This window comes from Camarhynchus parvulus, chromosome 8, assembly GCF_901933205.1.
Source record: "Camarhynchus parvulus chromosome 8, STF_HiC, whole genome shotgun sequence".
Classification (NCBI taxonomy): Eukaryota; Metazoa; Chordata; class Aves; order Passeriformes; family Thraupidae; genus Camarhynchus; species Camarhynchus parvulus.
Window position 1 is genome coordinate 22,959,028 of NC_044578.1, and position 22,806 is coordinate 22,981,833.

Consider the following 22,806-nt stretch of genomic DNA (forward strand, 5'->3'; position numbering starts at 1 on the left):
ATGTTTCAATCACAGGTCGAACACTAAGGACTAAAGAAAGCAATCAAAGCCCAACAATAATTTTGTCAGGAAAAACTGTACTGCAACCTTTTGTTTGCCAAATAGAATCAATTTTACAAATATATGCATTGTTAAAAACACCATCATCAACACATGCCTTAAAACTACATCTTGAGATGTAAACATAACTAGAACTGAATAAACAACTCTAATGCTTCAGAAACATAACTTATCACCGTGGGGTTTTTTTCCTTCAGTCATTGCATGTATTATGGTCACAGTTTCTCAGTTCCATGACCCCAAGACTGGTAAAAGAACCCTAAACATTTCCAGGGTAGTTTATCACAGGTTACCTTTCTAGCATCCCCATGCATCAGGCTGAGTGCCTTTTCTTATTTAAAATAATTAGACCTGGAAATGAAAATAGGCACCCTAATGCATCAGCTTTTTGGACTGATGATACTCTGAATGAGCATTTGGGTGCATGTTCTGTTTCCTTGCATATATTATTAATGCTCAGGGTACCTTGCATTTGCTTAAAGCCACTGCTCCACATCCATCTAGGTCACCCTGCACTTTGATTCTGCACCTCTGCAGCTCCAGCTATCCAATCCAGCTACAAATGAGCTCTGATACATTACCAAAAGAATAAAAGCTTGAAAAAGACTCAATTTCTGGAAAAAGAACTGAATTTCTGGAAGGAAGTCAAGGGAAATAAAAACAGAACAAAGCAGCATGTCTCAGACACTGAAGAGCTCGAGTTAAAGCCTTGGTTTGAATTGTGGATGAATAAGACTGAATAACCACTTCTTTTTTCAGCTGTATACTCTTCAAGCCCCAGATAGCAACACTCTGCACACAGCCTGGAAATGATTCACTACCCCACTTCACAGCCCCAGTAATTTAATCCCTGACACCAAATGTCACTCTGCATGAGACTTTACTGAGCACTCCTTTACTGTATCCTACCAAGTAAGTTTCACACCTAAATTTCCAAGTTACACTAATTACTTTACAAATTCTCTGTACAGTTTATGTATAACAGCACTGTAATCATCTTACCAGTAATTAACACCAACATCTTAAGTTTCTCACAGCAATTTATGTGTATTGCTAAAGCAGTTTATGTGTATTTTCCAGCACAGAAGTGAATGTGCAGTGCTAAAAGTTTAAAGTTTTTAAACTAGTTGGCCATACCAAGCCAGAAAATATAGATAGACCACATTCTTTTTCCAAATGTGCATCTCTTGTACATACTCTCTGTTAGGGAAAAATAAGAATCATATAAATCTTCAAGTGAATGCAATAAATGAAAGTTTAACCAGTCAAACTAAGCCTGACCAGTAAAACTTCAGAACCTTTTATCTCCTGCTACCAATTCTACTCTCCCTGTGTAAAAGGATATCACACAACTTAAAATAAAATAACTGATAATGAGAAATGCCTTATAAAGAAACTTTCTTAACAATGTAGATGAGAGAGAAACAAAATGTTCTGGTCCAGAGTCACCTCAAATATAATAACTTTACAGTCCTCTGTTCCCTGGGCTTAGCACTTAGGACTGACAAACTTCTGGAAAATGGCAGCTGTGTCTGAACATCCAGTAAAGTTATATATAAAATATAAGATGACAATAGCATGAAGTCAACAGCAAACTTTCCTGAAGGAAACATTTGAACACAGTCAGGAATATTCTTTTCACCATTATGGGCTGAAACCACACAGCAAGACTCTCTGATTTACCCTAAACAGGATTGAATACTGCTGGAAGTTTTGGGGGTTTTTTGTTTTGTTTTGGGGGAGGGAGTAACAATTGGCTGCTACTGTGTTGAAACTTAGAGAACAACAGGAATGCTCTTGGAATAAGCCTTAAAGATCTAACCTTGGAGCAGCACAGGGCAACTTGACTTTGTCATCCATACTGAGAGATGTGGGTCACAAAAATGTTACATCTGCAACACTGCCATCCCAGCACTCCTGCACGCTTGGAAATTACAGAGCAAAAAAGCATGTGAAAAAAATCTTCTGGGGTAAAGCCACCCAAGAAAATGGGGGAAAAAGACAGAATAGCATCCAAAACATACATATAAATAATGTGTATTTAAATATCAAACATTAAGGCACACAGGACAGAACACAAAATAAGCTCCTAAAGTATCAAATGGCATTTGAGCATAGGATTTTTAAATCCTGAACAAGATTTTAAAATTATGTTGCTCAAGAAGGTATGACAAACAGCAGTTTGGAAAAATTTCTCCAGTTGTAAAGATGCTCATTAATAAAGTGTAAAAAAACCCACTTGAGCAAGTAATACAAAGGAAAGGAATAGGACTAGCAAGGTAAAAAGAGGAAGTTTAGCACAGGATGGAGCTCTGTGCTGTTGAAGAGAAGATACCATCACTAACTGCCACCATGGAATAAACCAAAGCAACAGCAAAGAAACAGCACCCAAGGAAAGTGACTGCAAGCCATTCACCTCCTCACCTCCAAAACATTTGAGCAGCTGGGCAGGATGGGTGCACTGCCAGGCAATGTGCTCTTCCACTTTCCACATGGACATATCCAGGATGTGCAATTCCTACTGCAAACAACATTCTAATGCATCACAGAACTTGAAGGATGTCAAAGGAAAGGTTTCTCTGTCCTGCCTGACCAAAGCTGCAGGAACAAGACTCCCCTGGACAAAAGGTGACCAAGCCCTGTCCCCTGTCCCTGGGCTGCTGAGCAGTTCTGGAACTCAGTGTTTGCTCTTCAAGAACAGCACAATCACCACCCCCTCACACTGACTGTTAAACCACTCTAGCAGCAAAGCCTGTCCCATCTGGCAGGAAAATTTGAACTTAGTCTACCAGAGAGGCATCCTGATACATTGCATCAGAAATAATGATCCACCACAAGAAGCAGAGAAATTTGGCTGCAACTCAACAGTTTACTTAATGCATGTTAAAATTCCTAAATTTACTCTCTTAGCTCTACAAGCTTTGAATTCCTTATGCTAAGGACAAGACAGCTAATGGAAAAACTCTATTAAAGCCCACAAATATTCAAAGAAAAACAGTTCACCTCTTTGCTGCCTAAACTTTAAATACTGTAGTATCATACAAAACTGAATATAGGCAATGTGCCACAATCCTGCTGCAATGAGAAGAGGACTACTGTGGACCCTTTCTGGTATTTCAATACCTCTGAGGAAAGAGCAAACAGGTGAGACATAAAGAACAAAGCCTAGAGACATTGTCCTTGGGCTTTGTATCACTGTTTAGCCAAGTCCACCACTGTGCCCATTGTTACAAGCACCACACCATCCTGCCTTCCGCTGTTTGTAGCCAACACAGGCAGTCAGAGACAGAAAGGTGTGGGAACCCTTCAGAATGGCATAAATCTGTAGGATTCAGCTTTATCATAGGTGTTATCCACCATCACTAAATAAATATGGATACAATGGCATAAAGACTGCAAGTTATTACCCTTTGAACTTCATTATCTTGCTTTTCCTTCAGAATTCTTTCCCCAAAAGTCCCAGTACTGCAACCTTTCCATAAACAGGTGTAATTCCAAGTTTTTACTTGACTTATTGTAAAAAAACAGAGTTTAATGAAAAAGAAACCTCTTATGTTATTTTTATTGATGACTTTTCTGCTTGTAGTCTCACTTCTACACTGAATATTTGGGAGCCAAAGCTTCATTTTGAGAACAAGTAAATTAAAAATCCCTCATCCATAAGGAATGAGTTCACTTATGACAGGGCTGTAAGTGATGTGCATCATTCAGTTTTAAGCAAATTACATTATCTGTGCATTAATGCCCAATTATGACAGGAAAACCACCTGTGCTCAGAGTTCCAGTTAGACTACAATTTAAAAGGTAATAATTATACAATAGAATACCCTAGAAGTAAATGAGATCTTGGCTATTTTCTGAACTTAATTTGAAGCCAAAGAAGATCTCAAATATCTCTAGGTCCTCTCTTAAGAAATCCAGATGTTAATTACTAATTCTATGTAACTTCCATAAGTGAGGTACCAAAACCTTTCATAAGACAGCTCATGTTTAAAATACCTTCTTTCCAACACCTCATTTTTATTTCCAGTGCTAGCCTACACTTAGCTAACATGGTATTCTTAACCTGTGTATTTCTTTAAATATCCCCAGAAACCTGAAATACAAAATTAACTTTGTGTGACTGCACCAAATATAAGTAACCAGAAAGTTAAGGCAGAAAAACACTCTCTAGAATGGAGTGTGACAGTGAGTTGGTTTTTTTTAGGCAGGTAGAATATGACCTCACCACTAAAAAATCTTTCAACTGGAAAAATTGCTGCAGTCCAGTCAATCCCATTTCAGGACCAAGTGAAACCCCAACACCACATTCTCAGAATCACACAGGAGGACAAAGCAATCCAGAAATGTAACAAAATTTGCATGACCTTCTGCAAGAAGCACAAAACCATCCAAGCACAACAAACAAAGATTGCAAAATAAAACTACAGGAAGACATGAAAGGGAACTAACTGAACTTGTGCTAAAAACAAGATAAAAAAAAGCAATGGGGACAGGAGAAAAATTGCATTAGAACAACAGATCATCACTCAAGTTCAATGTTCACCATCTTTTAAAACTGGTGAGACTTCTTCAATATTGTACATTGTTTCCATCTCCTCTCCAGGAGGGTGCTTGTGTTTTGCACTGCTGTTCCTAGTTTGTTTTTTAATTTACATAGACACAAGTGGGTAATATTTACTTGCAGTTACTGGAGGCAACTTTTAGAGCAACTGTGATTGATTGAGGAGAGGGAATCCATTACATGTTATGCACCTGACAGCTATCCTTGCACTTGTGATTTTTTATTAATTGCATAAGACCCTCCCCAAACAATTAGGTAGAAACAATTTCTACAAATAATACTTCTGGATTTTACTACTTGGAAGGCTGTCTTTCAGCATAGTTACAGCTCTTTTTTTGTCTTTTCATAGGTTTGTGAAATACTAGCAGGGAAAATCCCCTAACATGAACTTGGTGACTGGCCAGTTTTGGTTCTCAATTTTTTTTTAATTTTGAAACAAGCATTGCAATCAACTTACCCTCTTTGCCTTTAAATCTTTCCTGATCATATCTGTTGTAGGCAGCTGGAATAGGTTGCTTATTTCGTAAAGTGGGATCCTAAAACAGGTTAAACAACATTCGTAAAACATACTAAAAAGTATTTGATGGTTTTTGAATTTCATGAAGAGTTACTTAGAACTACTCAAGAGTATAAAACCAGTTCATTTTCCTAGGAGTTTCAATGCATTTGAAAACTTCTGATGTTTCCATTCAATATCCACTTACAGTCTTACAGAAACAGTTTAGTACTGAATGCAAAGAGAATAACCTGAGGCAAAACTAAAATAACAAACAGTAACAAACTACATTATTAAAATCTCTACTGAGTTTTTGTTATACTTAAAGAATTAGTGAGGAAAAAATCATTAACTGACAATTCATGATTAAGGCTTCAGCCACACCAAATTTCCCTTGTCAGCCTGATTAAGATAAAATTTTGCTGAATAAAAAAAATAAAAACAAATTTTGAAGGGAAAAAAAGGGATTCTGGGAAAAAGGTTTTAAAAAGCACAAATCTGGAAGCACACTCAATATCAATTCAATCCTTTTTGTGGACGGCTTAGTTATGTATTCACATTTATTCTGAGTGGGACATTTGAATAATGCCACGCACAATTTAAGAAATTCAACACAAAGCAAATATTTACATGTTGGAATTCATCTCGCTATTTAAATTTAGTTCTTTGTTAAATGCAGTAGCAGCAAAAACAAAACACAGAGTACAATTAAACAGCTTTTAGAGCAGACTACCACCATGTTCAAAGATCTATTAGGTTTCATAGAACACAATAGTAAACACCACACTTCTAAACAAATCCTGTCTAATACCTGGAGAGAAGTAAACAATACAGCTCTAAGTCTGTCCTGATTTATCACAGGCAAAAGAAAGCTGGTTCGAGCTGTTCCCACTCATGAGTCATGCTCCAGATTCTTAAACATTTGCTACCCTATCTGTCAGAAAAGCAGCAAAACATTTCATTTGAAATGGCAGCACTCTCATGGCATACACTTTTTGCAAATAGATGCAGCATGTGGCTAATGCTTGATAGATGCAGAAGCTGGCACTGGAAGATTCATCTCTCAGTAACAAGAGCATATTGAGCTAATTAAACTAATATATTCAACTCTTTAAATACCAATAAATGCAACTTAACTCAAAGAATAGCAGTGAAGTTATGCTTTAAAAATATGCATTTTTTGGAAGTAAACCAAAACAAATTGTGTATGTAATAGTGAGAAGAGACTGTACTCTCATTTTTGGTGTCCCAGCCCTCGTGTCCAGCCAAACACTGCTCTTACCGTTGGTGCTGTGTTTGGTGCAGGTCTTTGCTCAGGTGCTCTGCCTTCTTCTCTGGCTTTAACTGATTGAAGAATTGCAAAAATGTTCTTGGCAAAGTTCTGAAAAAGATATCAGGTACCTGTGAACCTAACTGCCCATCTCCATTTCACATAACAACCATCCAGGTGAAGACACCATTTGGTTAACTTACATTTCACCAAAAACCCAAACTGGTGCACCAGTTTTCTAAATAGTTCATTTCTGATCCCTTTTCTGTGACAGGAGCCAAACATTAAAAGGGTTTTAAGCCATCACTGCTACCCCCTATTCTTTAAGGCCCACACCTGCTAAATCTAACTGGCTTCATTATATCACAAGGTAAACCAAACTTCTCTCAAAGCACTTGTAGCCTGTAAGGTACAGAGTTAATTGTACACAACATCTACTAATGTCAGCTATGGTTCATCAGTAAAAGAAACCTTTTTATCAATTAAGGAAAACTGTTTGTTTTGTATTTTTTTTACTGGTTCAGAATAATATAAAGTATTCACAAAATGCTAACACTGTACCAGAGTACTGTATATTAACACTGAAGTGGTGTTAACACCACTGGCATCGTGAAACAAACACATGAATTACAAAACAAAGACTTCCGGGGTGAATTCTGTAGAAATCGCTTAGAGAGTTGTACTGCAAAGCTTCCCTAAGCCTGTTCACTTGACCTCAGTGAACATCTTGTCAATCCACTGCAAGCCACCAAGGGCAGGAACTGGAAAACCACCAGAACCCACTTATGAAGGCAAAGCCATCCCCTGAGCAAACCCAGTTCTTTTGATAAAGTCTGAAAGAACTCACACAAAACTGTATTTAAAGTTCTTTTCAGTCAGAAAAATCCCAGGGGAAAAACCTTTCAAGAGCTGCAAACCATGCACGTATCAATTATAAACGGATACTCAAAGTCTAAACTACAAGCTTTTACTGCAAATTCAGATTTCTCCCTAACTGTGGTCTGGGCATCATATCAATCAAAATTCTTGTCATTGCTGTGCTTTATCACACCCTGTCTTTAGGAAACAAGGCTACTCCATCTTCTGAAACTCACAAGGAGGAGCTAATTAATAAAAGGAGCAATGTTTTAAGAGTGACTGTCCATGCAGAAGCCAAATCTCCCAGTCACAAGGAAGTTACAAGCAACATTCACATCGACATTTTACTCATAAAACCTACAATTAATATAGTCTTAAAGGGAGTTGTAACTTCAAATTATGAACTTTTCCAAGGCCTTTAAACACATGGGACTTTAATAGCCTTAAACTGCACATCCTGGACCACATTCAGGTAAAAAGCCCCACAAGGTTGTTTCTCCCATCTGCTGAAAACAAGCCACTAATAAGCATGCAATCAGAAGTGTTCTTGCTGATGTCTTTTTTCCACAGCATGAAAATGCAAGTCCCCCAGGGCCACAACTAATGACTGTTTGGAAGGGGAGCAAACCAGCAGTGTTTTAACAAGCACTCAAACTAACATCATCTTCTTGCTGGTCACTGGCTTGGTCAGGGATATGGGATTATATTACTGTGACAGAAAAATGATTGAGCAGCAAGAGCACTGCATGTACCTGCTGATTTGTAAAGCCCTGCAGAGTTGAAGACTGCTAAGCTTTCATTGTTCATCCCTTCAGAGATCAGAATATGAATATCCATTAGCTTCTGCCCTAGATTTAGCTAAACTTAGTTAAACCAAGTGCAACGCTTTTACTACCAAAAACTTCTGGTCTGAGGGACAGAGAAGAAAAGAAGAGGGAAAAAAATTCAAACATCAAAATATTTGTTTCTCTGCACAGATGCTCTATCCCTTGCCAACACAGTGACTAACACACATCAACTCAAGTTACTCTCACTGCTGGTGATTTAATGCCAGGATGTTTGTGGAGAAATCTCAGGGCCAGTCAGATCAGACTGCTCTGACGAGGAAGGCTTAATGAAGTCACATCACTAACTAAATTTCTTTTGTAATAAAAACACTTTCATCATAATATATCACAGTTTATTCTAAAAAAGCGCAGTCTTTAATTTCTGTAGCCCACCATAACCCTAACTCTCATTAACAAAGACTTCTAGTCACTACAGCAGCTTCATCATGCTAGCAAAAATAAACAAATATTTTTTAATAGTGATCATCAAGGATAAACATTGGTTTCAGCTTCATTGAAAACAATTCTAGAGGGAAAAAATTGAAGAAAAGTATACTTCATCTCATTCATCTGACAAAAATAAAATCTTAAATCTAACCTGTAAAACTAGAAGCATATACCCTGTTACACAATATGGCTTACAGTACTTCAAAAGTTTCCTATAGCTAAGTTGTAACCAATTTTTTATCAGATTTACACTCTGGTGTTTCACTGCAGAGATAGAGAAGCCTAAGAAAAAAAAAACATAAATTCAAAAACACTCTTGAACTGACAGTAAGGATTTCTTGGACATGCATCCCAGGAAAATCAAGAGCTGCAGAATGCTGTAAACATTGTCCAGACTTAGAATAGGGCTAGAGAAGGCAGATTTGAGCCCCAACTACATTTCTTTACACGTTTGCTTGATATGCTGAGACATACTGCAAAATCCTTTACAGCCACTGGCAGACTGAAAGGCACGATGCTGTGCCAAAAAGGCAATATTCCTATCACACATTCTCAGTAATTCCTATATATGGCATGACAAGAAAAATGAAAACAGCATTGAGATGGCCTCATAAAAGTACAGCAGAAATTAAAACACTGCTCAGCAGGAACATGAAGTGATAAACTGTATAGTTAAAAGAAAATATTTTGCACATCTAAAATTAAAGCACATATTTCAATCTCAAATTCAAATCAAAAAGTAAAAAAGCATTTAAGGCATCACTCCCCTATGCCTTCAGAATATGCATCTTCAACTTGCAAACTGTTCACCAAGTTTGAAGTTGATTTTCTCTCCTCCCTGCTAATTCCCAACTGCAGGGACTCCTGGTACCCCTCAAACTGCTCTCTGCACACTTTGGAGCTGGACAAGCCATGCTGGGGCACACAACAGGCACACTGCCACACAGGAGAGTATAAATTAATCACCTGGATAAACAGGTGTTTGTGATACTGCTTCCAGGACAATGGTAGTTTAAGAAATTCACATTACACTACTGGAATTTATATTCCTAAACAACTAAGAGCACCTCATGACTCTGTCAAGCTTCAGATTAGGGAGCCTATAAAAAAAAGTTGATAAAAATTGAACTTGTTACTAACCATTTGGGGAAAAAAATAAAAATCAGACACTCCTTTCACAAAAAGTTAATCTGGGCATTTTTTATGCTCCACTCAATAAGTTAACTGTGAATTACTAAAGCTGAACTGAAAACAGCTGTGAGTGTATTTGCTCTCTGTATAGCTGTGGACTAGCTCCCTGTAGGCTCCCTGTATATTTATTTGTGGACTATGTGTACAGTAAAATCTGCAATTTTCACTTGTTCTATGTTATCTTCACTAAATTTTTGTAGCAAGAATATTATATGAAAGACAACTGAAACATTTAATTTGAAATGTTAATTCAGAAGTGTGAAACAGCAGCAACACTAACAGCCTGAAGATACAGTACAGCATAAAATCTCAAAAATCCCAATCCCCTTGATACATAATCCTAGTTTATTTCTCCTATGAACACAGCATATGGATATACATATTTTTTAATAGCTATGTTAGGGCAGTGTTTAAGCAATTACTTTATAGCTGACCTAAATATTCTTTTGGGAAACAATGCTTTATTTTACAGATTTTTTTTTGTTGGAATTCAAGGTATAGACAAAATAAAATTTATTATTGCTCAGTGTAAATACAATTTTTAAAATCTGCCCCATCTTTCCTTTAAGTGCTACATGCAAAATGCTTGCAGTAATGCCTGGCAGCAATAAAATAATTTGCCAAGTTTTACTAAGGAAGGCAGTCCTGCATAAAGTGGAGTTTGGGCACTCAGGCTGTCCTGTGACATTTGTGCACAGCCCCTCCAAAACCAACCCCCTGCTCCACCTGGAGCACTGATGAGGACACCAGTTGCTCTTAGCCTGGCACAGCTCCACTTTTTCACTTTGCTATTCAAGTCCCACTGCTGTGAACTCCAGGAACGTGAGACAATTCTGCCACCTAGAGCCCACACATAAAGATGCTTTTACAACCAATTTCTCTTAAAATAAGCAAAATCTTACTCTCAGACTCTTAGTTGTCTAAAGTGATTAAAATACTATTAGTCTTGCTTCAAAATTGTTTTTCCAGCTAAATTAAATTATTGAAACCTTAACTACAACTGCAGTATTAACCTCCTCACAGGTGACTGCACTAGTAAAAATGGTCAAGATTCATGAGAACAAAAATATGATTTCTCACGTTCACTTCAAATACAGTAGTTACTGTGAAAAGGATCAAACCTATAAAGAAAATACATTAATTTTAAAAATAAAATATAAAAGTACTAATTGCAGTAGTAATCTTTTTTAGGTGGTAACACAAAACTAAAAATCATGACCACCACAAAGATAAGCTACACATGTGGAAAAAAAACAGTTCTGCTCTTTAACACTTGTGTACAAAAAGACAGAAGACCACAAAATAACAACATTCTGGAATAATTCAGATGCTGTATTAGATAAATTTGCAATTGTGGGTTGCATCTAAGATAAATGCCACACAGCAGGAAAATGCCAATCCCTCTAGCTAGGTCAGCTATAAACTGCAATCATCCCGCTCAGTTCTGGTCGTCTCTCACCATGCACACAAAAATACCCAGAAGCTGGGGTGGCACAGTGGGGAAATACAAATCAAAACTATTACATTTAATACATAAAACTCAGTCTAGAGCTATGAAAGTCTATTCCCTTCTTGTGTCATGGATAATAATACATTGGGCATCAGGTAACCTTCCCAAAGAAAAGTACAGGTAACTAGTACATTACAAAAGGGCTGCAATAAGTAAAGACATAAAAGCTGAAAAATCTATGAAGGCTTAAAAAACAAAGCTGTTCATTTTATCAAATTACTTGTTATACAGTATAAGATTTCGATGCTTTCAACACAAAACTTAGACTGGGCTATCCAGCACATTTTCTTAAGTCTTTCACATAAGAACAGAGGATCTATAAATAGAAGGATCAAGGCAGGAAAATACTTTATTTTATTCAGGCTTAGTTCATACCTTATTAAAAAAAAGAACAATTTTATATTAAAAATTGTAATTCAGAATATTTTCTTAAGTATTTTGTATCTATTAAGCAGAGAAAATATAACTACCCAGACTGCAAGAGAATCAAATTCACTAGTCTGCAGCAGTGAAGCAACAGCAAGAAAAAAAACAGACCATTGCTTCAACATGTCAACCTTGACCTTGTAAGTAATATACAGTTAAAGGAACAAGGTTACACTTCCAGAAAGATACAATTTCATGATGTAAAGGTTATGAAACTACAGAGACTCAGCTCCACCTAACTCTAATCCCATACCAAGTCTGAACAGTTTTTCCATTATCAACAGGTACTTGCAGAAAAGCCCACATTCCATCATTCTTAGATTTGACACACACCTAACTCCATTTAGCAATGTGTATACCTGAAATGCCAATTTCTGCTGTCCAACTTACATGGTTCTACTTCAGAGCTTTTCCCTGGACTGTCTCCAGGGAGGCAGTAATGTTAGGACGCCATACGGGTCACTCATTGCCATATAATGCCTGGCAAAGTCTTCAAAAGATTTACACAAGGCTCAGGGAGGAGAAAATATTTATAGATGTGCTAAAAGCTGAGAAATGCACCAAAGCAGTAGCTGGGCCAGCTGCTGACAGATGTGTACATGTGTCTGCCTGGACAATGCACCTACATCAGGAGTGTGCAGTCACTGTTCAGCTTTTCAGCTGTAGAGATTTAGAAAGGTTATGTGCTATAACCTTTAAGACTTCCCATATCTTTGACAGGCTGGATTATGTTATTTCCCTGTACAGAGGGTTAGAGTTCACTTGAGAAAATATAATTCTAATATACTTGCAACTGTGAGAAAAGATAACCAAAGAGTGCTGGCCAAAATGTAAAGTTTTAGCAATAGACTGTAGCATTTTCCCCTGAACTGGGTGTGGCTGAGGTGGAGTTAATTCAGTCCTAGCTGCCCTGGTAGTGCTGCAGTGTGCCCTGGTAGGCAGAGAGGTGCTGATGCCAGCCCAGTGTTCTGGCTGCTGCTGAGCAGTGCTGACCCAGCCCCAAGGCTGCCTCTCACCACTCACTGGGGCTGGGCAGGATCTGAGAGGACAGGACAGGTGACTCCAGGGGTATTCCCCATCACAGGCATCTGCTCAGCAGTAAAAGCTAAGAGAAAGAAGGAGGAGGGCATTTCTTGTTACAATATTTGCCTTCAGGAGCATCTGCTCAATGTACCGAAGCCCTGCTCCCCAGGAAGTGCCTGGAGATCTCCTGCTGCTGATGGGAAGCAGAGAATACATCTTTTGTCCTCCTTTGCTTCCCCCACACATCCTTTGTTTTTAATAAACTGCCTTCATCTTGACCCCCACATTTTTTTGCATCTTATTTTCTCCCAGCCATCCTGCTGAGGAGGGAAGCAGCTTGGTGGGCACCTGTTATCCATGCATCCAAGGTCAACCCACCAAACTCCACAAAGAAAAGGATGGAAGATGTTTTTTTCCTTTTTTAAAGAACATCTGAAATGCTCAGAGCTGCTCATATCAGAACATTGGTTCATTTCCAAAAGTTACAAATCCACAAGGCCAATATTAGTGCATTTCCAAGATCCCACCCAGTTACCTTGCTGCTTATCTAAGAAATAGTTCTGAGCAATCTGGGAGATTAAAAATAAATAATGAAATGTAAATCAAGTACACCAGCAGTCACAGACAAAAACACACTCTCCAAATACACCTGTGAATGCTACTTTAATTTGTTCCCATGGGAAAAATTCAAGTGCCAAATACATTTACAGTAGAGATGAAATTAGGTTTTTCCTTCAGAAAAGGTTGCTGTTGCCTGCTACAGAAGATCATAAAAACAAAAGAATTTTTAGGAAAGAAAGCTAGAGGAAGGATCTGAAAGCAAAGAATCAATTTCAGTATAAACAGGTTTTTTTCTAGGTATTCAATGGTTTGTTTTACAAAACAGCCTCCCATTTATCTAAAAACACGCATGAAACTGAAACCTGTGCAGAGCACTGATGCAAAACTTAACATTTCAAACGCTTAAGATATTAAAGAGTCTGTGTATGGATTCAAAACTCTTCCTGAAATTAAATTCCTTTAAACAATATATACTATCAAAGAGTTCTAAAATTAAGTCACTATGAGGAAGAAAACAATCTTTATACTAAACAGATGCAATTTGGCTCTGAAAAGTGATCACATAAAAATGCCACATTATTCATAAAAATTTAGAAGACTGCAGTACAGACTTGGGGAAAGCCAACAAAATTTAAAACAGAGAGAGCAAGATGATTCATCTACTAGGAATTAAATCAAACACTGACTTTCCAAAAGAGGTAGAACTGCATAATAATCATACACAAAATTATAAAATAAGAAGTCAACAAAAAGTTTTCAGCAAAGCATAACCATAAGCAAGCAGATAAATACAAACGTAGAAATCTAAAACCAAAAGAGAACAGGTGAACAGAAATGTTTGATTTTACAAACTATAGGAACCTCACAGAAATCAGTAAAAAGACATCCCAGGATCAATGCAACATCTGATCAAAAGAGGGTAGCAGAGAGGTCACACAGACAAGGGACCTGTGTGAAGCATTACAGAAATCCGAAGGGTCAACTAAACTGAAATAAACTGGGAATGCTAAAGCACCTTCTACAACAGCAACATCAACGCACTCAAATTACACATTCTCATAAACCAAATAAAACCTCACAGCCAGGAAAATATCTGTAATTTCACTGTAATGTCAGCAAGGGGAGATTTGTGACAATGATGATGCTGGCAATAAAAGCCGCAGGTAAAAGGACAGAATAAAAGTATCATGAGAACTTTTTAAAAAGTTAAAAAAGAACACTACATCACCAGAGACTTAAAAAACATCCTGGAACAGTTCCATAAAGCAAACTTCAGAATTGGGAAGTGTGTCCAAAAGGAGAAACAGTAAATGCTTCAGAAATACAGTTAATATTTTTGACATCTATGATGAATTTGGAGGAGCATATTGCTGGAGGAATCAATATTTTCTTCAAACATATCAAAAGCAGAGGAAACCTGTCAGTAAGCTGAAAAGGTCAAGAATTTTTTTTCTACTGTGGCCTTTCACTTTTGTGTACTTTTTGCATCTTAAGCTGTTTGTGCATCTTAGTTTATTTACAGAGAACACTGGGAAAACCTACACACACAGGAGTGTTCCTCTGTGGAAAAAAAGCTTCAGAAGCAGCCTTGGACTGAAGCAATTTTTGCAAAGAAACAACAAAACTTACATTTAGGAGCGCTCAATGTTTGTTACCACTCACCCGCGAGTTCCAAAGGAATTCAGATATTAAAAAGGCATGCACTGTTGAAGTCAATTTTGGTTTAAATACTCTAGGAGGATTCAAGAGACTGCAGATAAACCCATACCAAGCAGAAAATTTACAACAAAAAGAATTATCAGGCACATCAGCAACTCAAGTATCATAGAAGAGTCAAAACAGCATTGGCAGAGCAGTATCATGCTTCCCTGATCAAAATTTTTAAAAGGAGCAGGGAAGAAGGGAAGAAATTATTTGCCTGAGACAACATAACTGAGTTTCTTTACAACTTTCAAGAAGGTGTTTTCAAAGGTTCTTGAAATAGAGAAAAAAAAAGGAAAAAAACCCAAAAACCAAACAACCCTCCCAACCAAAGTACAAATGAAAAACCTGAGCTGTTCTGGGATAAATCACAGCCCTCAGTAACAAGTGATGTTTCTCTATCTACTTACTTTCACTGCTACTTGTTGGAAAATATAAACATTAACACTTGGTGATTGCTGTCCAAGCTACCAAGAATGTTCCTGCAAGCCTGCACAAACCGAAATAGAAGATTTGCTGTTATGCCCATACACTCATCAGGCTGCTCACAGTAACTGCATCCCAGAGCAAACTTCACCTCTTGTTTCTAGTCTTTCTCCCTGGGTCATGTTTTGCTTAAAGTCACTACCTCATCTCACTGTTACTCCAGGGATACCACAACAAAAACATTCATCTCTTCCCTACTATCTTTGCAATTTCACTTGGAAGAAAAGTGGAGATAGGAATGCCATGAATGATTCACAAAAGGAAGAAGAGCTACACAGATTCCTTTGGTACAAATCTTCCCAATGACTAAAACACCAAAGTTTTTACCAATTTATCAGCTCTCAGCGGCGAGGCTGCTACAAATCTCTGAGATTCAGAGAAGCAACACTCACTCTGTAGGTGGCACACAGGAATGTGCCACATACCCAGTAATTACCCCATCATTCATGAATTAAAGGATTCTACACTGGGACAATACTGGGAAGTTGAGAGATATGTAAAATACTGTTAAAAATAAGACAAATGAAGACTGAGAGTTCACTTATTTCTAAACATTATTTTCCTGTGACAATACTTAAAAGAAGTAGTGAAGGCAAAGGATGCAGTTTGACAATAACCTCAGGAAAACAGACCCTTGAAATCTTTTAGAAATTGACTTACTGCTTCCTTGAGAAATTTAGTGCCAAGTAGCTCTGCAATAAAGAAAGCTTCACTGTCCAAAGAGAGCAAGCTGTCAGCTGTGCTTGCAACCATGTTCAGAATAGCACATAATCAAGTGCAGCCCAAAGTAGCATCAAGGGACAAAAACCTCTTCATGGTAACACCTTCTGGTTTTGTTCATTCCAGCATTTTTCCTCCTTACTTCTTTGCTGTTTTCTACAATGTAGAGGCCTCTGGGCTTTCAGTGTACCTGCATTTTCTTTCATCAATTACTCCCCACTTTGGTCTGTTTCCAATCCATTCCTGGAGCCCTCCCCACTGCAGAGCCCAAGCCAGCTTTGGTTAAGAGGAATTAGGTGATTACTTAGTATCTTTTAAATGGCTGAAGCAAGTAGCTGGAGATACAATTTAGATTTACTGTAACATGATAAAGACAAACTCTTCTGTCACTGCGCCAACAGCCCTGCAAGCCCACCTTTACCATGGCACACTGAGCATAATCCCACTGTTATCTCTGATTAACAAATTAGATACAGAAAATGAAAATGCAGTTCGTCATAGGGATCATAAAACCCAGCTTCATATCCAGAGCATTACCTTGCCTGTGCTTTGTAAGATTGTAGTTCTTGTCCTCCATACCCTCTCCCTGCTGACAATATCTCTAGTTACATCCACTTCAGCATCCACAAAACTTCTCTGTTTAAGAGCAGTTATGTCATCATCCAGATCAGTTTTGATAGTGGATCTTTTCTTTGCCATGATTTTGGCTTTGATAGCAGCAATTTTTTCCACTGACATAGCTTCAGACAAGGACCTAAATGAGCAAAAGTAACAGCAGAGACTGAATTATTGCACAAACAATTCTTCCAAAAGAATTTCTGAATGAGTAACTTCATCCTGCCAAGGTTTAAGGCTGTGCTATAAACCACAAAACAGTCATGCTACATATACACTGAAGTACTATATAGGCTTGGCATTGTTGTTTTGGGCATGTGAATCCAATTTGTGACAAAAGACTTACAGAACTAACACAAAGACCATCCAGAAATCCCAACTACACCAAACAAAAATAAAGAACCCAAATGTAAAGCATCAGGACTAACACCTTCATTTATAGCAACATTCAAATTTCAGTTCTTTATTATTTTTAGTGGATTACAATTTTGTCAACCTACCCCTGGCTGCTCTGTGGCTTACAAAGCATTACTCTAAACCTTGGAGCTGAGGTGCAGTTATGCGGACTTGGTCCCTTGGAAGATGTGGTACCTTCTCAGGCCGTGCAGGTCAGCAAACAGATGGTGGGAACCCTGTCCACATTAATCTGGGTTTGAGAGAACTCACTTGAGTCCAAGAGTGCAACACCTCTGTGTGTTTGTTTTTAACTCCAAACACAGCATTGGGCTGTCAGTGAGCCCTACTGTTTTGCAGGTGAGCTGAAGAAAAACAATCAAGGCTGAATTGCACAACACTAACTGTCCATACCAAATTTACTATTACATGGGGTTGTTTTCCCTTTGAGAATACGCCAAAAAAATTAATGTAAGTACTGGCTGCGAGCATTCTCCTTTGTAACTATGTCATGGGGAAGGGAACTTGTTTGTGTGGTTGCTTGGTGCACAGCAGGGTCAAGCATGGAGTCCAAACTCACCACATGTAAATAGTTGTACTTTTTTTAAAGGGTAGTTGTTTACATTCAGCATTAAAAGAACTGGTAACTAGAGAATATAAACTAATTCAAACAGCACATAGTAATCCTCACTTCAGCACTGCAAAGTTGTAATACACTCAAGCTAGCATCCACATTATTAGCTTATACAAAACCACACACACTTTTAATTTTTATTATGCTTTCTAACCATGCCACAATCCGATTTTTTCCCTACAGCTTCCTTTTGAGTTAATCTATAAGAGATAGGAAGAAATCATTTAAAATACATATTTTTCATGTGCCTAGCTATAATTATGGATTTTATAAATGCCTCAAATCTGCACTGTCGTAAGTGTTTCAAGGTCTGACTCCTCGAACATTACTGAGAGTATCAAAGAGGAAAATTTCCACTGAGAGCTGCTGGACAGAATTAAAACTGGCAGCTTTTAGCAGAAATTGTTCTCGATCCTGTAATTAAGCATTAGGCATAAGGAACAGCAATCCCACCTGATCTGCTCTGTTTGCACGATGCCCTCTTTGTGTCCTTCCAGCCGAGCTGCCAAGCGCTCCTTGTCCAGGCGCACACACTCTTCATCCTGGAAGGAACAGTCACATTTAAGTTCTTGTGCACTCTCTTTTCAAATAGAAATAAAGCTAGAATTAAAGCTATTCAGAAGTATTTTCTTCACATTTGCAAGGACAATCTTTATTTCCAATGATTTTTGATCTAGGCACTACTATTAAATGCAGAACTATTGGAAGCTTCCTCAGGCACCACAATTCTTCAAGTCTAACTTCTAACCCCTTCCAGTTCCCATTCCCATGAAGTTCTAACCCCTTCCAGTTCCCACTCCCATGGAGTTCTATTCCCTTCCAGCTCCCACTCTCATGTTACCTGTACAGCACAGGCAACCCAATGGAACTCCTACAAAAACAGATGAACACTGTAATTTATCTCCACCAACAATTTGTATTGATGACAGTCACCATCATTACCTCTATTCTTGGTTTCTTTGCTTCTGCTAATATTTCATCTGCTGCTCTTTTAACTACAAGAAAAAGAGGACATTAAAAATACAAGATTGTAGTAGATTTTTTTAAAATAATCTCAAAGTTATTTTTTAGTTAAACTGTACCTTGAGTGGATCGTTGAAGACCTATTTCAAGTGGAGCACTTCTGTCTATGCTTGATGAGGTTGCTGCATGTGAACAGAACACTCAGTTTAAAAAGAAAACATCTGCAATAATATTTGGGTATAAAAGGAAGAAGGACAACAGACAAAGCACAACAAGGGAAGCTCTACATATCAGGCAGCAAAGGTGGTCAAACAGTGGGACTAGTGGAACTAGCCAGAACCTGACTGAACATAAAGTTAAATTATGTTGCTCAGGATCATTTGGCCCTTCTTTTAAAAGTGCATTGGACCAGCTGACCTCTTCTGGTCCACTCCAACATAAATGAAGCAATGATTCTACAATCTCTATATACCATTCATAAAAGAAAACAGAGACGCAATGAGAATTAGACTCCAAAATCAAGATCTGTTGGATTGTCTAGTTTTTTTTTATAAAAAGTCAACCTGGTAATCCCTTCAGAATAGATATATAAAGTGATTTTACTCATATTACAGAAATAATCTCATAGTCCAGGATATTCAAAATTTAAAGACCACCTATGAAGCAGAGCCTCTTACAAAGGTGATATTTCTGTTTTTCTCAGACAATCCTCTTTTTCTGACTATTTTTAACAAAAAATTCAAGATGATGAAATGCTAGGCAAATCTGCCAGACTGACAAAGCAGGGATTCCATATATTTTATTAAACTGAAGATTTCATCCCACATATTTCTTGCATTCAAGATCAATGTACTACTGAAAGCTTCCTATAGTCTAGAGATGGACAAAACATACATGCTAAGTATTCTAACACATAATTATTAACTAGAGTAGATTAATAGCAATAATAATGTTCACCTCTAAACATGCATGTAGGAATGCAGCTCCTATCCAAGCAAAACAGTTAATTTAAGAGCACAATTAAAAATGCAAGAAATAATAACTTTGTTTGAGAAGTTTCAGTACATTCAGTTAAGATGCAAACTGCCTGTTACCCAACCTTCCCCTCCTAGCCCTCACTTGTGCCATGAATGTGAAGCAGTAAAGAGCACTGTGTGTGCAAATCCAAAGAACACATCACTCACATGTTTCCCCATTTAGGTATGCAAGCAAGTCTTTCCTATCAGGTCTTCTTACCACAGGAATGTTTTCAGTCTGAAAAGACAGCAGATGTGACATTTAACTGTTCTTCCCTCACAGAGACTCACTGAAGATTTTTCACTTTACTGAAAACTGTTCACTCACACCAAGACATGACCACATGTCCTGACATACAAGGAAGTTTAACTATCAAGCCTAAAGTGCAACCACATCCTAGAGGATGTTCAGGTACACAAAATTAAACATACAGCTTGCTACAAAACTGAAAGAGAGGGCAGCCTTCTTCCTCCTTCCCTTCAAACTTGCAAATAAGATCAAGAACAAGTCTCTTTTATCACACACACAAACACTTCCCCTGTCAGGAGTCTGTGTTGATACATAGAAATAATGTATCTCAGTTGTGGTGCTCCGACACAGCACTGCAGTCTCAGGTAACAATGAAGCACAAGGGAAGATGAAGAGTGGCCTCATAGAAAACAATCAAACAGAAATTAAAAGGACTTATTTTAAAAATTTGTAGGGCTTAACCAGTAATTTTTTTAATTGGATTGCTTACTTTCAAGTCCACTCCAAAGCTGTTCTGCTTTTCTCCATTCTGTGGATCCCTGCCATCTAAGGCACTAAAGGATCTTCTAGATTGGGATCACTCCACACAACAGATGGACAAAAGTACCTGAAATAGTTTAGTACTGGAAACAACTATGTCCATAGTCTATCATGATAAATGCTGCCATTACTATTATTAATTGGTTAACAAACTCTTGCTGTAAACATAATTTGGTGGTTTGAAGAGATAATCTGTTAGGAAGTGAATTGTCAAGAAAAACACTCCACCCTGACAGGACTTGTCATGTGATCCTTCTGCAGAGGTGATTGTTTTTAAACACTCACACACACACTCTGCTGCATCTCATTCTCACTTTCCCCAGCCAAATTCATATCCACAAGTGCATTTATCATTCCCTGAAAATAACTACACACATGTTCATCACAAGACAAAAACCACATTTTGTATGGTCTACTTACTGCAGCACGACGGACGTACACGGGATGGGAAAGGTGCACATTATTGAGCAGGAACAAGATAGAATCCAAAGTGTAGTACTCCCTGGGCTGGCCCTCTTTGCCTGTCCTGTAACACAAGAAAAGGTTGTAGCATTTAATTTCTCCATCTCTGTCTCAAGCACACCCTCTTTTAGAAAAGGTCTCTTTTCTTTCCAGATGACAGTTTAAAAAGCAAGCAGTTAATATTATTATCAGGCTATTGCCAAACTAGTGAGCTCTCAATTGTGCTAAAAAATACAGGTGAGGGAGATGAGTTCTTGCAGCTTCTTTATTCAATGAATTATTTAAAAAACCTTCCCAAAATAAGCCAAATGAAGAGTTGGATGTGTTGTAAAATAAACAAGCAAGACTTGGGAAATGTAAGTACACATTCCCTCTCATTCAGACTATTTATTCTGATTATCAAAGGAACTGTCTATCGCATGCGAGACAGCCAGACAAACAGAACTGAGCTGCAAATGAAATAAAGCATTACATCATCTTCAGGTACAACAGGCCAGAATGCTCAGCACTGGAGGAAGCACAGTGAGAACTTGGCACATATAAATTCCACAAAGTCTAGGGAGCCAAGGGTTCAAAACAGTGGCCAAAGATTAAAATAAGGAGTGACTACAAACTGATTGCACAAGAAAATGAGCAAAACGCTAAAGGATACAAAATCTCAGTAAACTCCCATACTGAAGTCAAACCACACAGAGCAACACAACAGCATCAAGTTCAATCTGAGCTGTCAAAACAGCTTGTTTCAAAGATACAGCTCTTAAGTCTAAAAGGAACTTGTTCTGTGCAACTATTCACAAAAAAAAAAAAAAAAGCCACACCAAACAAGGCCAAATAAATGCCTGGCTCAGCCTGGCTCCATGTACCTTGAACAGAATTTCCCCCCTCTCACCCATTATGCTGTTACTACAAGATTTCGTAGGGGAAAAAATGCCTGTCCATGTTTCAAATCTCCCTATTCCCTAAGCACTCCCAGTGCTCTGAGAAACAGCCCTGGCAGCCAGGAAAGCAGCAAGGGCAGCAATTCCATTGCCCACCCCCACTGTGGGACATGCCAAACCCCAGCTCCAGGCAGGACAGGGCTCCTCCACATTGCCCAGTCCCTGTCCAGCTGGCTCACCTTGAAGCCTGAGGAAGAGAAGCCACCACAAAACCAGCCCAAAGCTATAAATTTTAGAGTGGTAGAGAATTTTCAACAAACAAGAGATTTCAGGAAGAAACCCTTTCATTAAAAGAGTTTTCCCTCTAAGCACAGTGACTTTACTCATGGCTCATCATCTGCACCAAAACACATACCACAGAAGTGCCAGCCTCACTGGGGGAAGGGAGAGGAAATAAATACTCAGTCACAACTTTATGGAGCCCGAAAGAGCCACACAAAAATCTACTAAACCAACAGAAGTGAAAGCCTGTTTTCTCAGTACTGTGGATTTAATGCCACCTACTGCTTTGCTCATCATTACTTTTCTGAAATTAGCTAAGAGTGCCCAACAACCTGTTCAGAACTTATTATCAGCACTAAAGTTCCAAACCTCACCTTCACAACGATGCCTGAGAAAACCAATGTAAAAATAACATGCAGAGAAAAGGGATTCAGGATACCAAAACTGTAGAATAAAGAGTCTCTCTTACCACTGTCCCTTCCTTCCAAAAACCTGGTGTGCTTGAGGTGGAGGGTGCCTGTACTTTTTATTGCTGCAGAGGAAAGGGAGCAGACACACAGGATTTTTCTTTCAACTGCTAAGAAGCCAAAACTTGGCTTCACAACTACAGGCAGCCACCAGAACTGGATTCCT

At 38.2% G+C, this 22,806-nt stretch overlaps 1 protein-coding gene across 1 annotated transcript in view; it reads right to left on the bottom strand.

The window, feature by feature from the left end:
* CDC73 (cell division cycle 73) overlaps window positions 1–22,806 on the bottom strand; it is a 102,247-nt gene that overhangs the window by 75,592 nt on the left and 3,849 nt on the right. The window contains exons 2-9 of the mRNA XM_030953988.1: window positions 20,972–21,077; window positions 19,930–19,999; window positions 18,865–18,927; window positions 18,725–18,777; window positions 18,236–18,324; window positions 16,678–16,894; window positions 6,403–6,501; window positions 5,082–5,160 (exon numbers count right to left, since the gene is read on the bottom strand). Of these exons, the coding sequence (XP_030809848.1) occupies window positions 5,082–5,160; window positions 6,403–6,501; window positions 16,678–16,894; window positions 18,236–18,324; window positions 18,725–18,777; window positions 18,865–18,927; window positions 19,930–19,999; window positions 20,972–21,077 (776 nt within the window). The remainder of the gene's footprint in view (window positions 1–5,081; window positions 5,161–6,402; window positions 6,502–16,677; window positions 16,895–18,235; window positions 18,325–18,724; window positions 18,778–18,864; window positions 18,928–19,929; window positions 20,000–20,971; window positions 21,078–22,806) is intronic.